Source organism: Podarcis vaucheri (assembly GCF_965113315.1).
Source record: "Podarcis vaucheri genome assembly, chromosome: 13".
Classification (NCBI taxonomy): Eukaryota; Metazoa; Chordata; class Lepidosauria; order Squamata; family Lacertidae; genus Podarcis; species Podarcis vaucheri.
In genome coordinates this window covers 18,203,394-18,224,410 of record NC_138751.1, presented here as the reverse complement: position 1 = coordinate 18,224,410, position 21,017 = coordinate 18,203,394, and the positions used below count along the sequence as shown (strand labels likewise).

The 21,017-nt window shown below is 50.2% G+C and overlaps 1 protein-coding gene across 1 annotated transcript; it reads right to left on the bottom strand.

Annotated features, from left to right (window-relative positions):
* Positions 1-1,477: 1,477 nt before the first annotated feature.
* Positions 1,478-20,180, bottom strand: DBP (D-box binding PAR bZIP transcription factor). Its single transcript, XM_082196000.1, has 4 exons — positions 18,994-20,180; positions 12,381-12,719; positions 6,549-6,769; positions 1,478-3,265 (listed from the first exon to the last, which is right to left on the bottom strand). The coding sequence occupies exons 1-4, from the start codon at positions 19,154-19,156 to the stop codon at positions 3,050-3,052; spliced, it is 939 nt and encodes a 312-aa protein (XP_082052126.1). The 5' UTR covers positions 19,157-20,180; the 3' UTR covers positions 1,478-3,049.
* Positions 20,181-21,017: the final 837 nt, after the last annotated feature.

Here is a 21,017-nt window from a genome sequence, read left to right as displayed (position 1 = left end):
AAAGCTCACTCAGTCATGATGCTCACTGGGGGACCCTGGGCCAGTCACTGCTTCTCCGCTTAACATACCTCACAAGAGGGGGGGGGTGTTAACTAAGGTGAAGGGTAGAGCCACATACACCACCTTGAACTCCTTGGAGAAAAAGGTGGGATATAAATGCAAGAAATAAGCTCTATTTTCCAAACTTAGGTTTGCAACTGTTTTGGGACTACAACTCCCATCATCCGTAGCTAGCAGGACCAGTGGTCAGGGATGATGGGAACTGTAGTTCAAAAACAGCTGGAGACCCACGTTTGGGAAACCCTGCTCTAGACACTCCCCACCCACCTCTGTGCATGATATAAATGTAATAACAACACGTAAAAAAGAAAATCAGTCTCTCTCAATTTATACACACACAAAGGTTGTTTGCAGAATCCATTTGGGAACTGAAGGCCCAACGCCTCCTACGCAGCCTTGCTCCATCTTGTAAAGCAGGTGTGCGGAAACTTTGGCCCTCCAGATGGACTACAATGCCCATCATCCCTGACCAAGCTGGCTAAGGGTGATGCGAGCTGGGAGTCCAACGTGAGGACCACAGGTTCCTCAGCCTTGTCCTAACGAAACATCAGAAGCTGGTGACAGGGGCAAGCTGGGCTTTTGAGAGGATGCTGATGGGCTACAGCTTATTGGCAGGGCATCTTCTTGGTCTGCATGCAGCATGTGCCCAGCAACTCTAGGTAAGGCTGGGAATGTCCGGTCCGAAATCCTGGAGAGATGTTGTCAGTGTAGGCAAGTGGTTCCTACCACTTTCTCCCCCATGGATCTCTTGAGAATAGCAGAGGGCTGCTTAATGGTTTTATCTGCTTGTTGCAGCGACTGCAATGCCCTGTACCAGATTGATGCACGATTTTTAATTGTGTTTCTGTTGCTCTAAGCAACAGAATTACGATTAGAAGCAGAGAGGAATATTGAACACAGGGATGTACCCTCTCCCATCTTCAACCGCAGAGCCACACACACCACAGGCCACCTGAATGAAGCTTGCAGACCACTGGTGGTCCAATGACCTCTCTTTGGGGAACCCCTGCTGGAGAGAGGACGGAGCTGGATGGACCAATGGTCTCACTCGGTATGAGGCACGTCCCTGTGTTTCTGTCTCTTTGTCCCCTGCTCTGAACGCCTGAAGCCAAATCTCTGCTGCAAAATGGGCAAGAATGTGCAAATCGGTACAATTTGCAGAATTTAGTTGTCTTTGCACAGAATGCTGGTGGGTTCCTCCTCTCCCACCAATTAACGTAGCTGTTTTCCTTTAAGTCTCCTTTTACCTGTTACAGCAGATAGAGAAATGACACCTTTCTGTAAATGAGTGGACCAAAGAACCCCAGAAATGGTTGAGGCTGATGGGACTTGTAGTACAGCAAGACGAAGGCACCAGGTTGGTAAAATCTGAGCCGTGCACGGAAAGGTTAATACAAACGACACAAAAGATCTTGGGTTTCGTTCGTTCTTTTTTTAAAATCCTGTCTTTCTTTATTCCTAGTTTGCTCATGGTATACAACTGTGTAAACATCCTTTCGAAATAAAAGCCTTCCGTCAAGTCTGGTGGTTTCATCCCCCAAAGTCTTCAGCAACACTCTTACATGGAAAATTAAAAAGACTAGGAACCTCCCCAAAGGAGATAAAAATACCGTATTCCCCCCTCCCCCTTACCCCCCCATTCACTTTCTGTACGAAAGAACCATCCTTTCCCCAATTAAGAAGAACATAATCTCTCAAGTCTCTCCTGGAGCCTCTATATATACTTTTTGCTTTACAAAAAAAGAGAAATTTATATATATATTTATATATATGTTCATATTTATGGAGGGTCACCAATGAGGTTCTGTGTTTTTTGTTTTTCTTTTAGTTTCTATACATATGACGTACATCAGACAGTGTTGGACACAAAACATGAGGAAAAGTGGTGTGTGGTGGAAGGGGGGAAAATAACAGAAACCATCACTTGCCTTTTAACTAAAAACAGGTATAATAGTAATAATAAGATAATTGTAATCATTCAACTAACAACCCATACACCTGCCCTCTGACACAAAGCCCCTTTTGTCCAATGGTGGGGGAAAAATATTGAGTGCACAACCCGTTTTTTCTTTTCGTTTTTCTAATTTGGCATTTCGCAGGCAGAAGTCTTGACGTTTACTGGTATCAAAAGGGAGAGAAAAACAACGCTCCTGTGTCCTCTTTTTTCTCAGGGTGCCAGGCCTCCTTTAAGTTCTCTTTGCAAAGGGTGCAGCGGGAGGAGGGCTTAGTGGTTCGATACCCGCTGCGAGATGGGAGCCCAGAACGGCTCGGGGGTGGGGGTCCACTTTTGCAGCCTTCTTGTGTCCTTCCCCACCAACCCTGACAAAAGAGTCGACGGGAGAAAGGAGTCGAAGAAATTGTGTGCAAAAGAAGAAGAAGAAATGTCCACTGAAAAGCGATGCTGTTGGAAGAAAAAAGCAAGCAAGCACAGGCAGCCTGATGCCTCCTTGGGCCAACTGTGCCACTGAGCCAAATGCCACAACAGGGCAAGCAGAGGTGAGTAACTGCAGCAATCTGGGGCTGAATTCTGCCGTTTGGAGAGAAAAGTCTGCCAACGAACCAAACTCTAGCATGTACGTGGAGAGAGAATGGGTACTGTGTGCACGTGTGTGTGTGTGTGTGTGTGTGTGTGTGTGTAATACATCTTCCAGTGTGCTACAGAGCCCTTGTGTGTTCGCAGTGTGTCTCGTGTGCCTACGATGCCCAGTTCAACGTCTCCCAAGTCACTGCCCTTTTTCTTGGCGAGGGTCAGCTCAGGCCAAACCCAGGAAGTCTTATCCCTTCTGTCGAGTACCTGGAGCACGGCAGTCCCCGCACGTGGGGAATCGTCCGTCTCGGGACCTTTCCCCTTATTCCAAACATCTGTTGTTTGATTATTTGTTTGCCCGGTTCGGGAAGACGGGGGTCAGGGTTGAAAAACCAGGGTGGCCCCACCGCGTCAGAGCGGTGGAGCGGTGGAGAAGAGCGCAGCCGTCTGCTGCCGCGAGCCTTACAAGGTGCCGTGCTGCGATTCGTACTTGGAGAGGATGCTGCGGTAACGGGTCAGTTCCTGGCGGATGTTGGCCACTTCCTGGCGCAGGACGGCATTCTCCTTCTCCAGGAAGGCTGCCCGGACCGTGATCTGATTCTCCTTCAGGCGGCGGGCGTCCCGCGAGCGTTTGGCTGCTTCGTTGTTCTTGTACCGCCTGTTCCAGTATTTCTCGTCCTAGGTAGGAGAAACAAAACGAAACAGGTCAGTGTGGGCTTGTGAAGAGTCGGCTCTCTTTTGGAGGCCACAAATTGCTGTTTATTATTTTAATAAATCTACGTTTTGTCCAGGGAGCTCAAAGCTCTCCACCCCCGTTGTTCAGCCAGGACACAGAGGTCCATCTCTGAGGGCCTTCTAGAGGTTCCCTCACTGTGAGAAGTGAAGCTACAGGGAACCAGGCAGAGGGCCTTCTCGGTAGTGGCGCCCACCCTGTGGAACGCCCTCCCATCAGGTGTCAAGGAAATAAACAACTATCTGACTTTTAGATGACATACGAAGGCAGCTCTGCTTAGGGGAAGTTTTTAATGTTTTATGTTTTATCGTGTTTTTAATATTCTGTTGGAAGCCACCCAGAGTGGCTGGGGAGGCCCGGCCAGATGGGCAGGGTGTAAGTAATAGTATTATTATTATTATTATTATTATTACATGATTCCCAGGTGATAGTCCACCTGGGCACTGAACAGGGGCAGGCCTGCTTAGTTCCAGCAGGGCGGCTGTCCTACTTGCCTTCATACGGTGTTCTGGACTTATAATATAAGCAAGAAGGGGCAGGAAAGCTGCTAACTTTGATGACATGCATGCAGGCCTTCCATGTTCCTATGCTAAAATCAAAAGAAAAGAGCAGCAGAGGTATTTCAAGCTGCTTCTCGCTCTTTCTCCTGCATTTCTCCATATGAACCTTGTATACAAATTTAATAAATAATAATAATATGTCACCTACCAGCGCCCATTCTACCCCAGCATCTTGGAACTGTTTGCATCCCAACTAGTCTTAGTAAGAACTCTTTGAGATTTGGTGCCTGAATATGCTTTCTTTCCCCTCCCCTTCCATTTTTCCTTTTGTGACTTATTTTTTAGATGTTAAACTGAGGACAGGAAATGTCTTCTCTTTTTTTAATACTAAAAAAAAAGTTCAATAAGGCACTTGGGGAGGCTTATTGGCTAAAGAGAGAGGTGCAAATGCTATAGGTCAGGTGTTGGGAACCTCTGCCCCATCAGATGCAGCTGAACTACAACTCTCCCCCTCCCCAATCCCAGTAAGTACGACTACTTCTCCCAGTGTGGTGATGTAGCACACAGAGGACTGAGTTCGAATCCACCCACAGCCACAACACTCAGTTAGTGACTTTAGGCCAGCTTCTGTCTCTTGGCAAAGTGCATTTCTGTGCCTCTTTCTATCTATTTTTGTATATTGGTGGCAACACATCGTTCTGGAATCTCGGACAGAGATTGACGTTCCCCAAAAGAACGCACATACTTCTTGAAAGAGCACGAGCACGGTCATGCATGCGCATACACACCATTTCCTGTCACCGCTTGACAAAATATGCATGGACACGCTACTTGCCTTTGAGACACACAATGCCAGACAATCATCCATACCCGCCAGCTCAGAAAACAGGTTTGTACCCAGCAGCGCATTTCCCAGACAGCCTCTCTCCCGCCCATAACATTGTCACCCTGCAGCTGGCGCATGAAAAAACGCTAAACCCCAGAGAGAAATTCACTGTCCTAGCCCTGCCACCAAAACCCCTGGTGGTGGAAACCAACCTTCAGGCAGGCATTTTGGGTCAAAGGCATTACACTGGGGTGTCACATCTGTCTGTCTGTCTCCTAAAAAGCAGCAGCTGGGACCATGGTGTTGTTGGGTTTTCTTGATATTAATGTGGTCAATGGTGCTACTCAGAGGTGTGTGTAATTATAACCTTCATGGCAGCACATCTGTGAGCTTTCGACAATTCAGCACACCTGAGGTATCTTAACAATTTAACTAATTAGCAGGGAGAGTTTACCTATTGCACCGAATGCAGTGCTGTGGTAGGGTAAACTGATTATTTGAAAACTGTATTTAAGTTGATCAAGTGTGTACAGTTATAAAATACTGTTAGGGAATGCTGTTGAGTACTATTGAGGAAAGGTGGTGAGAAGGGGTGTTTTGCAGCTGTTTGATTATTCTTTAAAAACAAAGATGAGCAAAGATATTGCGGGCAAGTTTTTATTCCATCACCCCAGTCACTGCGCACACTTGGTTGGCGCAGATGGCCAACAGGTGCTGGGGGAACAGGGATGTTTTGCCTAGCCTGTTTTCTCAGGCCACATTCACGTTATGTGTTTAAAATGCTACTTTATTTCAGAAAATAAAAAAATGTTGTGATACCACTTTAAACAGTCATGGTTCACCCCACCCCCCAAAAAAAGGAATTCTGGGAGCTGTAGTTTGTTGAGGGTGCAGAGAGCTATTAGAAGACTCTTATTCCCAGAGTCCCCTGTGAACAGGGACTGATTGGTTTAACAATCTCTGGAGATTGCAGCTCTGTGTAGAGCATGCAGTCAAAAATGGGAGGGTTTGGGCAGCAAGCCTAGCTCTGCCCACTCACGCCAGCGGATTCCACCCAAATCTTGTCGAGCGACACATGCCACAGTGGGCAGGGTCACAGCTGGTACACCGTAACCTTGGCTATCGGGTATCAGTCGACAGAAAAGAGCTTAGAAAATGTTAAATAATAATGCTAAGTAGTTTAAACAAGTAATATAATAACAAATGTCAATTCCCCAAACTTTTCGATCTTACTTAAAATGGCCCAACCTTTTCAAAAGAAAACTAAAAAAGCAACCTGTCTCCTGTTGTGAAGTTAACGTGCTGCCAGTGGTGAGATATTATGGGAGTAGTAGTTCAACAAGCCCTGGAGTGAAACCACACTGGCTGTCCCTGGGCTACAACACTGGGCAAGGAAGAGCCAGATTCAGGCCTTCTACCTCACAGGGTTGCTGTGAGAATAAAAGAGTTGAGTGGAAGGGGGAAAGAACCAGGAGTGCTGCCTCAAGCACCTTGAAAGAAAGGCGGGGTATTAATTTAACGAGCTGCGATTATGACACTGTTTTGTTTTCATTGCTAAGTTTATTGTTATTTTTTGTCGTGATTTTTTAAAACTTGCTGTTTGCTGAATTTGGATATAAACGGCCAAATTAAAAACCACCACCTGCACCCAAGCTTTTTTCAGCTACACTGGGGGATGCAGGGAGGAGGAGAGATCAAGGCCCGGGAACCTGTGGCCCTCCAGATGTTCCTGGCCTCCCAACTCCCACCAGCCAGCAGGACCAATGGTCAGGGTCAGGGACGATGGGAGCTGTAGTCCAAAAGCATTTGACGCAACACAGGCTCCCCTGCGCATTTGATATTATCCAAGGGAAATCTCTTAAAATACTGTTCTAAGATCAGTGCGTTTTGCGCCTCTCTCACCTTCTGATCATCCGGGACCTGTATTTTCCGTGCCTTTTTCATGATGGGCTGTGGCTTGAGCTCTTCCTCGGAGAACCGATGCTTGCGGGGGTCGAAGGTCTCGTGCCCCGGGATGCTCGACAGCGCCAAGTCGGCAGGGTCAGGGTCAAAGTTCATGAGGACCTCCACGCCCTCGGGGTCCACAGGGCTGGGCGTGCTTCGGGACACAGGTGTTACGGGACCTGGAATGGGTGTGGAGGAAGGAGAAATCCAGGTGAGCTTCACAAATAAAGAGAACCCGCAAGAGGGCAGCAGCACCCACAACAGGCTATCTGCAGGCTGGTCCGCCCCACACTTCCACTGTAACCTCTACGGAGTCCTTTGTACACAAACACACATGCACATCCATATGTTATAGACTTTGCATTATGTACATATCCACCCCCATTGTTTTTATTTTCTCTGCAGAGTGTTTCAGGAGGAGGGCTGTAGGGTTGTGTGTCTTCTTGAGAAGCGGAACGGTGAATTGGGGACACAGGGCTTCGCTGCTGCTCAGGCAGCTGCAGCTGCACACATGATGGGGATTAGAGACACGCAGAGGGGCTGGCAAATTTCTGAGGATTAAACGGCACTGCAAGACCGTTTTGGGAACAGCACTATGCAGTATGCGGTGTCCAGATAGCCACGTGGGCCCCGCCGATCTGTTTAAATGCCTAACAGATGGGGGAACGAGGTATATGAGAGAGCGGATCCAGACAACCATTTCGCAAGTGACAACCGCTTTGAAAAAGCTCATTATGTGCCACCACTTGGAACTGGGAGGCAAGGCAACTCTGGTGGCTTGAGGAGGCAAATGGCCGTCCCGCTAAGCTGCTTGGGTTTGCTAGGGGCAAAGCAGACAAGTACACAACAGTGAGCCCAGGAAACTCTAGCCCAGGGTTTCCCCAACTTGGGTCTCCAGCTGTTTTGGGACAACAATTCCCATCATCCCTGACCCGCTTAGGGATGATGGGAATTGTAGTCTAAAAACAGCCGGCGATCCAAGCTGGGGAAACCCTGTTCTAGACCAATAAAAGAAACTTTGCAACTCTCCTCAGAGACCAGGGTCTCCACATCTCCCCTCAACTCAGGTGTCTGCCTTCCCATCATTCTCCCCCCCCATCACTAAGCTCCACCCTCCGGATCCCTTGGCTCTCATGCCCCGACCCTCAGAAAACTTGGAATATCGAACACCTTCTCCCAAGGTCATCCACCCCCACCTGCCCCCTCAGAAAAGCCAGGAGTCCCACGTCCCACCCCCAACTAGATCTCTCTAAACTCCTATACACTTACCACCTATCTCCCCCCCAAAAAAAAACACCCGCAGGGGACCCCGGAATCCCCACTCCCTTTAGGAAACACTAAAGCCCCTCTTCCCTTGGATAACCTTGTACTCCTGTTCCCATTACTATACTCCTCTCCTTTTGAGGAAACCCACAATCCTGGTTCCCTCTGCCCCCCCTTTGCCCTTTCTCCTCTTGAAGAACCCAAGAGTCCTGCGGCCCCCCAATATTTCTTTCCTTGGAAAACCAAGAAACTCCAGAGGCCAACGCTCCACTCACTAGGCGCCATACACGCACCCCGGAAAAAGCAGGGGTTTCTACTTCCCTGAAACACCCTGGAGTCCACAGACACACCCCGTCCTTGGGGTACCCCACAACTCCCCAGAGAGAACCCCACCCGGGGTCCTACACCCCCCCCGCCCCCCGGAATCCCCTCTTTATGTGGAAAAACCCGGGAATCCTGATCTCCACTCCCACCTCTCCTTGAAGGAAGCCAGAATCTGATCCCCTTCGCTGGACCCCCACCCCTCCAGGGGGAACCCAGGAGTCCTACTCCCGCCTCTCCGCAGAACCCAGGCGTCCTGCGTGGCCGCGCCTCCCTCCGGCCCAACCTGCCCAGCCGGGATAGGCGGCCACCCACAGGCCCACGCCCCCTGCCGCCCCCGTCCCGCGAGAGGCCCCGAAGCAGCAGCAGCAGCACCCGCTGCTTCCTCCTCCTCCTCCTCCTCCTCTCGGGCTGCAGCAGCGCCGCCTCTCACACCGCATCCCCACGTGCCCGCCGGCCCCGCCCTGCGCCGAGGAAGGGGGCCGCCTGCCAGCTGGCAGCCAGAGGAGCCGAGCCGCGACATGTGCTCGCAGAAGCAGGGCGAGGCACGTGAGCGGGAGCAGGAGGCTCCGTGCAGCAGACACGAGACCGGGCTTCCCAGGCGGGAGCCAGCAGCGCAGGATTTCCGCGCCCAGCAGCAGACACGGGATTCCCCGCAGCCTGCCGCCGCGCCGGGCGGGCGGGCAAGGAGCGCGCGTGTGCACGCGCACAGGCACACGAGAGCGCGCCTCCCCCACCCCGCCGCGGGGGTGGGCATCCAGAACCCCCAGAATTGTTGGAAAGGGGGAGGACGGAATCCAGAATTCCTGAGTTGTTGTTTTTTTAATGCAAGGGGGGGGGTGGAGAAAGCTGTTGGTATTTGGAATTCTTCTGCGTGTCTAAGAAGGAGGAGGAGGGAACCTGAGGCTGTTGGTATTCAGGATTGCTAGGAACGAGGAGGAGGAGCGATCCAGTGGGGGGGAGGGGATCGGTGTACGTGGGCAGAAGATATTGTCCAGGACTCCTGGGTTCTCATGGGGGAGCTTCGAGGCGCTGACATCCAGGATCCATATGTGGGGGAAGGGGATGTACAGGGGAGTGCCCGGGACTCCTGGGTTCTCCCGAAGGGAAAGGGGGGCGTCTAGTGAACTTGGATGGGTTTGGTGACCTCCTGTGAAGAGATATGAGGAGGGGGCCCCATGGGTATTTAGGATTCCTGGGTTCTCTGGAACAGAGAAAGTACTGAGTGTCCAGATGTCTGGATTAGATCAGTGGAAAACACTGTACTTGGGTGGAGTAGAGTAGGGTGGGAGGAAAAAGTTGGGGGGAAATAAGGGGACATAGGGGGGTGGCCCTCTGGTAATACCCTGTAAAGCTTTATGGTTCAAGGGGGGGCACCCAAATTTACCCAACTTACATCTGTTAAAAACATAATTCCTTTGCATTTTACGTCACCTTTTGCCACCAGCAAAGTCTACGCTGCCCACTGCTAGCTTGAGGAGGTACCATTGTGAAGGGAGACCGCTGGTAAGAATACCTTCTCTGGAGTGCTCACTGGGGCCACGAGGGCACGGATCCCAAGCGTCCCGCTGTACTTCACTAAGGATGGCGTCAAAGTCGTCCCACTACCTTTCCCCCCGATATTTCTCTCCACAAACCACAAGCGCTAGTCTCCCAACTCTGCGTTTCAAACAAAACCCAAACATCTCATGATCTCCACCCTCCTCTCTTGCGATTTCCCAAATCGCACCAAAAACCACAACTGTAAATGAAAGCAGAAAAGGGACAGTAAGTATTAAATGGTGGCAGGTAACTTTCAGAGCACTGTCTATGTTATTCTCAAGCTTAAACCCACATTAACCTGCCCTCCCCACCGAAATCCAATGCACACATTGGAGGCGGTAATCCGAACAGTATCAGTAATTACTGCAACTCAAAGGGACAGTTTGAAAATATAGTGTTTCAGCTTCAGGGAAAGCATCCAGTATTTTCAAGATGTGGAAAAGTTAGTTTTAGGAGCGCTTGGCAACTTTAGAAGGTGGGGAGCCCCCTCCCAAAACGAAAACACAATTCCCTTCCCACCCAACCATCTCACAAAGTCCAAGTTTCAAAAACACATGAGATGTTACAAGTTAACACATGAAATAATGAAAGTAACCAGGTGCAGGACCCTTTGGCCCTGCAGATATTACTGAACTACAACTCCCATCATGACTGGCTGCGCTTACTGGGCCTGGTGGGAGTTGTAGTTCAGCAATGTCTGCCAGGCCAAAGACTCCCCACACCTTATTTAAACACAAGCATTAAATTGCAAATCTTTATAACACTTGTAAAGGTAAAGGACCCCTGACAGTTAAGTCAAGTAGCGAATGACTCTGGGGTTGCGGCACTCATCTTGCTTTACTGGCCAAGGGAGCCGACGTTTGTCCACAGAAAGATTTTCCGGCTCATGTGGCCAGCATGACTAAGCAGCTTACTTGCGCTTTGACATGCTTTCGAACTGCTAGGTTGGCAGGAGCAGGGACCGAGCAATGGGAACTCACCCCTTCACAGGGATTCGAACCGCCGACCTGATTGGCAAGCCCAAGGCTCAGTGGTTTACACCACAGTGCCACCCGCGTCCCTATAACTCTTATAAATAGTATAAGATTGCACCCCAAAATTTTCTCTTTAATATCCTAGCATACCCATGAAGCTCTCATCCAAGACAAACAACTAGGTCCACACCTGTATAGCTTCAGAACTGCTGCAACCTTCCTTTTGCACTCTCTGCAACAAAAAATGCATGGAGGACCCTATTGAAATTCTTAATACTTGTGATCTAAACTGGGTAGAAACCATCTGATCTGCTTCTGCAAACTAGGAAAGGACTAAATCCAAACAGAGCAAAATTTGCTTTTATTTTCTGCAATGGTGTGTTTGTGTATTAAACATCTGCTGCAAACATAATTATTTAACCAATATTTAATGGGGGCATCAGACAACACGGGACTAGGAAGGAGAAGGGAAGCGCAATTCTAGCAGCAGCCTGAAGGGGGCCACTGGTATTGCCACTGCAACCCAGAGAGGCTGGGATTGAAAAACTATTTGCAATCAGGGAGGAGATTAGAAACTCAATTTTCTCTGCAACCAGGGAGGGAACATGAAACTGCCCTCCCAAACAGGGAGGGCTCTAGAAACTGCTCACTCCTCCTATCCAAAGTGGTGTGTGCTCAGAGGTATCCCCCCCAAAAAAAATATATATCCAAATCGGTAGGCTAAATTTTGCACTTGGAGTAAACACTGCACGCTTTGCATAATTTATTCCAAGGCATAACACAATAACTAATTATGTCAGACAAATAGAAAGAGAGACTGGTGCACGTAGCCTGGAAGCAGGAAGCAGAGGGGGTGGGAAGGACAGGAAAAAGGCCGGAAGGGAGAGAATCAAACACTTATTTCTCGCCTGCTTCTCCACTCAAAATCTCAGCCTCCCAAGTCTGCTTTTCATTTTGTTCCATGCACTTCTGTGTAACATGTAGCTTGCCCTTGACCTTGAAGTGAATGGGGTACTGCAATATAACCCTTGTTCCACTGCAGCCACTACAGTGGTGCCTCGCAAGACGAAATTAATTCGTTCCGCGAGTTTTTTCATCTAGCGAATTTTTCGTCATATGAAGCACGGTGTCGGAAAAGTTTTGGAAAAGCTTCAAAAATCACCAAAAAACTCAAAAAAGGCTACCACACCGCGTTCTATGAGTTGCTCCTCGAAGTCAAGTCGCAACTGTATTAACGGTGTTAAGAAAAAGGAAACAAACTTGCAAAAAACACAAGACGTTTTCATCTTGCAAAGCAAGCCCATAGGGAAATTCGTCTTGCGAAGCAGCTCAAAAACCGCAAAACCCTTTCGTCTAGCAAGTTTTTTGTCTTGCGAGGCATTCGTCTTGCGGGGCACCACTGTATTAGACTGTAAAAACACCTTTTAGCCCTGAAACCCAAGAGCTATTTCACAGAGTCAACTGAGTGTCTCCAGAATGGGAGCTGCAGTTCCCATCACGTCTCTCTTTGCAAACATACAGCTAAAACTTAATGGGTGTGCAGCTCAGAAACGCGGTTATATGAAACAAGGGGAGGGTGAGTTGATATTTTCACAGCTCCTTCCAAGGGGAGGGGCGACAAATGCCAGCAATCACTTGGACTCCCATTTCCCCACCACCACCCTCGCACCCAAAGTACAGCACAGTTTACCTGTCTGGCTGCTGCCGTGGTGGTCGTAATCACTACCCACTAGGCCTTCGCCAGATGAGGAGCAGATGGAAGATGATGACGCGCAAGAGGCCGGGCGGCTAAGGTCCACCACCACCCCGCTGGACGGCGAGGCAGTGGGCTGGCTCCCCGGCGAGAAGGGCTGGTGAGCTGGGCTTGGGGGCAGCCCGTTTTCCAGCAAAAACTCGTCCAAGTCAACGTACTCAATCTCGTTGTAGGGCAGCGTGCGTTCCCACAAAAGGGAGCCCAGGTAGGCGCAGTGCCCAGGCCTCGAAATGCTCAGGTCGTCCTCCATTTTGCGTTCCTTGTCTTTGATGACACCTGCAGAAAAGGGGGCAGGAGGAGAAGCTCAGGTTAAGGAAGAAGGTTATGGGATGAGAAGCATCTAGGGGCAGAAACCTAGAGGCCGGAAGCCAAGAAAGCGGAAATCTACAAGTCGTCTGTGTGTGTCTGCTGGTTTTCCACAGCAAAGGGCCAGCGGAATAAAGGAAACCGATCAATGTTACACTGTTGACATGGAAGTGGACTGGGGAGATGGATTGGGAAGATGGACAAAAGGAGGGAAATCATCATTCTGAAGTCTGTAATTGCCGTAACTTTGCAATTCAAAGGGTTTTGCAAGGTGAACAGCAATAGATTCCACCACACAAGGGAGGGTGAGAGATCAGCAAGACTTAATGTTTATGTACATAGCTGTGTGCACTTGGAATACAACACCCAGCACTGCTGGCACGGGGCGCTTCAGGCATCCCTGGGCACACGCACGGGTGCAAAGTGCAAAAGGCCACAGTGTCGAGGCAGTTGCTTCTAGTCTCTGGGCTTGGCCACCTTCTGAATCCAGACAGCCCCAGGCAACCCAGGACAGAGTAAGGGGGTCCTTGCCATCTGCCTCTCCCAAGCAATCGGGTATCCAAACATCTATCTAACTGCACATGGCTTTGCATTGCATTTGGCACTTGAGTGTGGGGGTGGCTGCGTAGGCAAAACACATTTAAAGCACACCACTCCCCCCCCCCCATTAACCCTGGGAATTCTAGCTTATCTGTCGCAGAGCTGCAATTCCCAGCACCTTCAATCACGGTTCCCAGGATTCTTTGGGTGAGGTCGTATGCCTTACATGTGTGGTGGGTGGGTGTTCCTGCACAGGGCTCCCAGGTGTGTTGATCACTTCCTTACACTCTCACAGCCCGAGGGCCCAAAGCAGACAAAACAGTTCTGCTCCAATATAAACTCTGCACGGTCCTCCTCTACGGGCGCAGGCAGGCTGTGCAGGTGGGTGGGCAAAGAAAAAGGACAGGCTGCCAATGAGAGGGCCAGATGGCTGGGAGAGATGCGTGTTGTGGGGATGGGTGGCTGCAGCATGTGGCAGCCGGCATCTCTGAGCCGCGGAGGCTGCCGAAACCTGCCTGGGCCCCATCCCTATCTCTCCAGCCCTAGAGGCCTGCATGCCGTTCACCAGCAAAAAAAACGTGAGTGCTTGCCTCACCCCAGATGACCCCATGCTCAGCCACGCTTGATTGGGCTCTCGCTCTCCTGCGCCCTCGGAGCTCGCTCAGCCCATCTGCCTGCCTGAATCCCTCCAGCTCGCTCCTCTTTGGTCTAGGTGGGGCGGCGGCAGCAGCCGCCGGGTGACCCTGGTGTGGGCATCAGTGTGGGGAGGGAGCATTTAGTGCTCTCTGGGGGGGCAGATCTGACTGGCATCTTCTGCGCTGGTGTTGAGAAGGTGCCCATCACCACCACGCAGGGGATGCCGCAAGCACCCCGGTTGCTAGAGCTCCCCTCATTCTAAGCTCACTAGGTTGTGTTCCCATACCAAAGGACCCAGGATTTCAGGGTCATATCATTAGATTTGCTCCCCCATAGTGCTCAGATTACAGAAGGAGTCCAGCCTCTTTTGCAATATATTATTATTATTATTATTTTATTGTTGTTGTTATTATTAACTATTATTATCATTAAATAGATAAATAAATTAATAATAATAATAGTAATAGTAATAGTAATAATAATAATAATAATAATAATTGTACCCTGCCCATCTGACTGGGTTGCCTGAGCCACTTTGGGTGCCTTCCAACAAATATAAAAGCATAATAAAGCATAAAACCTTACAGAAGATCAGGGTAGAAGGAGATTTAGCTAAGGTTGGGAGTGAGCGGGCAGGAATCATGGACAGACTTGCAGATTTCCTTTTGTCCCACAGTTCGGGAACTATTTGTTCCAGCGGGTTGCCTCCATTCTTTAACCAAGGCCACCCTCTTTCCCATGCACTGCCACCTTCGCCCCCTCCACCCCTCACTCGGTCTCTGAAGGCTTGAGGGCTCTTGTGGTTTACAGGCCAGGATTCTCCGGGAGACGCCCCACCCCCCCCCTGCACGAGGCTCGGGCAGGCTTGGGAGTGGCACGCCATACCTGAGCCCTGACTCTGCCTGGACACGTGGGAGAGAAGTCCGGGCCCAGCTGACACCTCCTGCGGTGACACCAGCCTGGCACCCCGAAACTGGGCGAGTCACCCGCAACGCCCACAGATCAAGCGAAGCCTGTGCGTGGCTGCCTACTGCGCAGCTCCCCAACCGTGGGCAGATGATCCACTCCAAATCCACCCCAGACAACCCTCTTCCACTTTTCCTCCAATGAACCCCACCCCCCAAACAACTATCACCAAAGAGTCGGAGCGACTCAGGCGATAGGCTATCCGAGATTCAGGTTCAAATCCTGGCTCAGCCATTGGAGTTACCGGGGCGGCCTTGGGCAAGTTCTTAATCCTCAGTTATCCTCATCTGTAAAATGGGAATATTATTAACTACCTTGTCAGGTCTCTTGCAAAGGTAAAAGAAGTACTGGAGGAGGGGGAGATATTATTCACGAGGATTATGAGTTGTGATGAACATGACACAGGCAGAAATACAATTGTTGAAATTATACAATAAAATATGCAGAACAATGTAGTAAATGAATTGAACTGTATGCATTTTGTCACCACTCTTAACTTTGCCCCTCAGTTGTATTAGCTTCACAAACTTGGTCCAAAGTACTCCTCACCACTTCCTAGTATTGCCCTGTGCCCCCCCCCAGTAATCTTTGAATGCCCTCCTCCTGCCACAGTCAATATTATCCAAATGATATAAAGCTATATTTGGAGTTATGAGTCAAATATTCAAAGCCTGGGTCCTTTATTTATTTATTGAATTTATACCCCACCCTTCCTCTCCAAGGAGTCCAGGGTGGCAAAACAAGATAAAAAAATTAAAAAATCCAAAACAGATAAAAGCATTCCAAAATATGATTACAATCAAAAACATATAAAATCAGTTTAGGAACCAATCAAAGAGGCTACCAAAGCTCAAGCCTCAGTTTTCCTCAACTGTGAAATGGGAACAACACTCAGCTTTGTGGAGGCTGTTGTGAAAAGGAAAGCCACCTGCAAGTTGCAGAACACACCAGGAATAATATAATGAAATTGCATCTCTATGAGTCTGTGGCCAGTGGCATGTTTACTCAGATGTAAAGCCAACGGGCATTCATAAAGCTTACTTCCATGTATAAACAACCAAGGGCCCCCTGACACCTGAAAAGATAAGACATTTATTGTGCCCATAAGCTTTTGCGGAGCAGAGTCCATTTCTGTGTATCCGATGAAACTGATACCCACAATAAACTTTTTAAAAGGTGCCACAGACTACTAACCCTTCTGGAAATGAATTGCTTCCAAGTAAAACGTGCTCAGGATCGAGCCGCCCAAAGCATTGGAGCGTGGTCATTAACAACAACATCAACAACCTCAAAGTAAGCAGGGTCAGGCGAGTTTCTCAATGGCTGGAGCCAGCAGGAGCCTATTCAAGCAGGACTTCAGTTTACTTTCTGTTCCGAAGAGGAATGATTGACATTCAGCTCTAGGCGGAGAAGCAAAACTCGGTCCTTTCGGGTGGGTGGGGGGCAAACCTACAACAATAACACTGGGGTGGCCAAGACTAGTCAGCACCCAAACAAATCTGTTAGAGTGCCCGTGCACAAACACGTTTGTTTAAGTGTGTGTGCGAATGGCACCCTTGCACGACGGGTGGCAGGATGCCCAAGATGCAAGACCCCCCCCAAGATATATACACTCTGCCCATCTTAATACCGGGCACCTTCCTGTCAACAGAATCAAACTGAAATAAAAAACCTGAAACAGTCCGAGATGCTCATTTGCTCTGCTTGAATTCACAGGAAACCCCCCCCCCCGCCGCAGGGTGCCAATCACACCCCCCGCCTCAGCGCGCGCCAAAAGTGCCCGCAAAGATACCCACCGTCCGTGTCGGTGTGTCCGCCTCCCATCTTGTCCGCCGGCCAGAACCCAAATGCCAGCTTGTGGCTGGCAGCTTCCTCGCCACCCTGGTGCACCTCCCTCTTCCCCTCTCCCTCCGTGGGGCGTTGACCCCGGGTGGCACCCTGGGTGCCCCTGCGATGTCCTAGCCGCCGCCTCCTCCTCCTCCCGCCTTGCCCTTCGCTGCCCGCTCGCTCGCTCGTGCGAAAAAGTCTTGTGAGAGTGTTTCCCGGGGCGAAGCGCCACAGCAGCGCCCGCGCGCACGTTTCGCTCCCTCCTGCTGCGTCCCGTGGCCAGGCTGTGTGCAGCTTTAAGGGATTTACTGCTGCCAGCCAGCAGATGCGAGAGTGTGTGTGTGTTTGGGTGAGTGTGTGTACGCGCACGGGAGGTTGTGCGCATGTCCAGAGACACCGCTTGGTGGATCACCCTGGAAAACCCTAGCGAGTTGGCACCTGTCCAGCAGCAGCAGCAGCGAGCGAACCCAGGCGTCCGGGCTCCCCAAAGCTCCCCCTCCCCTCCCGATCCTCGGAATCCGGGACGCACGCAGCCTTCGCACTCAGCACCGCATTGCCCGACAGAACCCAGGAGTCCTGGGCAGCTCGCCTCTCTGTCCTCCCCCCTTCCAACCGCTTCCCCTCCCAGAAAACCTGACAGGCCTTATCCGTCCCCTCCCCAGCCCGCTCTCTGTCATTGTTTTGCTTAGATCTATCAAAACCGGCTGCCCATCTTGCCAAACACCCAAGGGGCAGAAAAGCGATCGGGGATTAAAATGCACACGCACCGCAATGGTAGGGGCAATTGAATTATAATAGAATTGTAAAGTTGGAATGGGTCCCAAGGGTCATCTAGCCCAACCCCCTGCAACGCAATATTCTTTAGCCCAACAATGAGGCCTGAACACACCAGTCTCATGCTCTTCCCACTGAGCTATCCCACCTATAGAAGTCCCCTGCCTCATATACCTAGAAGTCCTGGGCCCCAAACTTGTCTTGCCCCTAATGCCCCTCCTCCTCTCCCAGACATGCCAGGAGTTCAGGCTCCGTGGCTCCTCCTAAATCTTGCGCCACCAAAGGCATTTGCCTTCTTTCTCCAGAGCGCCTAGGTCCCAGGCCCTTCCTGCAATAACTAGATTTCGACCTCCTTCCAGATCTTTGGTGGCATCCCATCCAGAAGTAAACATGGGTCTGCATATGTGGGGCCTACATGAACCCACTGCATGGGGCCTTCCCAATTTAGAATGAATGCATTTTGACTGGAACTCACAACCCAGGAGAGGAACATTTCACGGATGGAAAGAATTAACAATGCCGCATTGAAAGCAAACACAGTTCAACCCCCCCCCCCGCCAATCGAGATGGAAAAGCCCAAAATGAAAGCAAGTTGGATGTTCAGGCTCTGAAGGCCATCTGGATAGAAGGGGAGGGAGGACAAGAGTATATAAATATCACTGCATATCATTCATAGGAAGGACTTCCCTTTCCAGGGGCCCTGAGTCTCAGCAGGTCTTTGCAACTCACATATTTTGTTATGGTTTTTTGTTTTTTAAAACAGAGGGAACAAATGGCTCAATTTTTTTATATATGAGCATTGGACAAGTGTGTGCAGGTTGGGACCTATAGACAGATATAAGGCAGGTGGGTGGTGTGAAAAGCCAGGTGGACAAGAAGGCAGCTATAAAGGGGGTGAATACAGGTTGAGAGATAAACTATGGGGTGGGGAGATCGATGGGGTGGCAGGTAGAGGGACATTTATAGGACGTATTTAAAGACTGAGCAGACCAAAGCTTATGTGCCAATAATTCTGCTGGTCTTTAAACTGCCTTAAAACTCTCTTTTTTCCACTGAAGGCAGACATTTATGAAATGAAATGGCACAGAAACGACAGAGAGGCCCGGACTAATATTATGGGATGCCTGGGAGATGTATGGAGTAGAAGGATGGCCTCTATGGTAGCCCAGGGGAGATATGATTGGCTAGGCAGACTCCTATGCAAATATGCAAATCCTGCCTCTGCCAAGGATGACAGCCCTGCCTCAGTAGCTTCCCTATCTGTGAAATGGGAATGAGAGTGACCCAGCCGTTTCAAGGGCAAACTCTGGGGGAAGGTTCTGCAGTGCCCTGAAGATTAATACAAAAAACACCACCAGCAGCAAGAAAATGGATGCATGTATAGAGGAAATACGGAGCTAAGTACATGAATATCTACACTTAGGGAGAGATGGACAGGCAGGCAAAGGAGGAACCAGGTGGAGGAATGATTGCAAGGGAGGATCGAAGGAGTATCACTCACATGAGCCCAGGTCCTTGGCCCCTCGGCGGTCGGGACTTTTGACCGGTCCCTGAAGGAGGCTCTTGAGACTGACCATCGCGGAGCTCGGGGTGGCTAGTCCCAAAGGAGGAGAGGCGAGCATGGGGCTAGGAGCCGGGCTACTTTGGGTGGCTGGGCGGGCCATAGCGAAAGCGGCAGCAGCAGGAAGATCCAGGAGGTGCCCACCGCTGAAAATTGCTTTTTTCGCCCTTCTTCTATGGTGTCGAGCAGGGGACAGCGAATAAAAACAGAAGGTCCTTGTGGAAAACAGCAGCAGAGACCCCCGAGGGAGATTCACCGATTCGATGCTCGACGGGAAAAGGAAGTTGAGGTGTAGGGTTTGGGGTGGGATTTTCTATTTTATTTTAAAGGAGGAGGCTGTCTTCTCTCTCTCTCTCTCCTGCTACCAGCCTGGAAACAAGCCTCCGGAGGGGCAGGCGATGGCCCCCACCTTGCCTCACTCCGATCCAAATTTAGCAGCCAACCGGCTCTGAGGAAGATCTCCCCAAAAGATGGGCAAAGAAAATATATATATTTGCGATGAAGTTATTGGAAAATGTGGAGCGGGGTGGAGTAAAGAGTTCCTAAGATCCAACGAGATTTCCCTAGGGAACGGGAGGGTTGTATTTCCAATCTTGCTAGAACAAAATTATTTCCCCTAGAATTAAAAGTCACCCGCTTTCGGCGAGCTTTAGCAGATTTAAGGCGCCAAAGGAAAACGGAAAAGTCAGCAAATCCAAAATGCCCAGGCGATCCCTTTGCTAAGGATCTCGCAGTTGCAGCAGCAGCAGCGACGGGTGATCTCCGCTGCTTTTTCTTCCAGTCAGATCCTAAATAGGCTGGAAGAGGGATGTCCGTGATCTATAAATGGGGAGGGGAGACCCCGTCTTCTCCGCAGGCAGTGAGGGAATCCGAGTGTGGGGGAACCTCTTCGCACCTTCCTTTTATTAATCAGTATTATTATATTATAATAATAAAAATAAAGGGAAACCGAAAGCAGATCCTGCCGCTTTCCAGAATGCTTCGCTCCGGCTTTCCCCCAAATGCGAATCTACAACCAAATTTTCTTTTTATAAAAAAAATTACATATAAATAAAAATTGCTCGTTACTTTCCTCTAAGCACTTTGCAACTGTCTTCGGGTCTTTCCCCCCTCCTTTTGCAACATTCGAAGTGGGAGGAGCCGCGAGGGCCCAATGGGCAGAGCTAAGAGGCCCTTCTCTTCCAATCGGCAGCCCAACAGCCCGAGATTTGCAAACACAGCTCCCCCGTCCCGCGCCCTTCCCGTTCTGTCATGTGCGCCTGCCATGGGGCAGGTGGGGCTCTGACCTAGATTTGGCCAATAGCAGAGCAGCAGATGGGAGGAGCCTGACCCAGTTTTGGCCAATGGCGAGGCGGCGGGCGGGGGAGCAGGAGACTGCTCGGGATTGGGAACACGTGAGCAGGCACGTGTTGCTGGTGTTGTGATGAGGGAGCGGAGCAGAGAGAAAGTTGGGTCTTAAAGGGGCAGCGAGGAGGACACGGGAAGGTGGGTGATCCCTGCCTAAAGCGACCACAGGCTCAACCAGGAGCCGGGGACCTCTGCTCTTTCCTCCTTGCAGGCTCTTTGCCTCTGCTGCTCAGAAACACAATTGGGGCGGGGAGGAGGCGAGTGAAACGTCTCACCAAAGCAGCTTACCCTTTGCAGAACATAGGAATCCAAAGGATTAAATCCTTAATGCCAACACGCTACAAATCTCTATATAAAAGTATAGTTGTCGCGTGCAGTGCGTTACTCTACTCAGAGTTGATCCACATAAACTGATGGGCATGCACTGGTTTCCAGCGGGTCTGCTCTTTCACTGGCAGCCTAACAGCAGTGAGATGTGCAGAACTAAAGCAGGCTCTCGCCGGAGCTGGCATTCTGGAAGGACACAGAGCTCGCTTCACACACAAATGGTGAGCTCAGCCTTTCTGCTCCAAAAATGCCCCATGTGGAGCTGCCAGGTTTCATAGCAAGCATTTCCA

Excerpts from the sequence above, each read along its gene's own strand:
- DBP (XM_082196000.1), bottom strand. The coding sequence starts at position 19,156 with ATGGCCCGCCCAGCCACCCAAAGTAGCCCGGCTCCTAGCCCCATGCTC. Across the intron at positions 12,720-18,993 it reads GGCCAAGGACCTGGGCTCAT|GTGTCATCAAAGACAAGGAA; the intron begins GTGAGTGATACT and ends CCTTTTCTGCAG. Across the intron at positions 3,266-6,548 it reads AGGTCCCGGATGATCAGAAG|GACGAGAAATACTGGAACAG; the intron begins GTGAGAGAGGCG and ends TCTCCTACCTAG.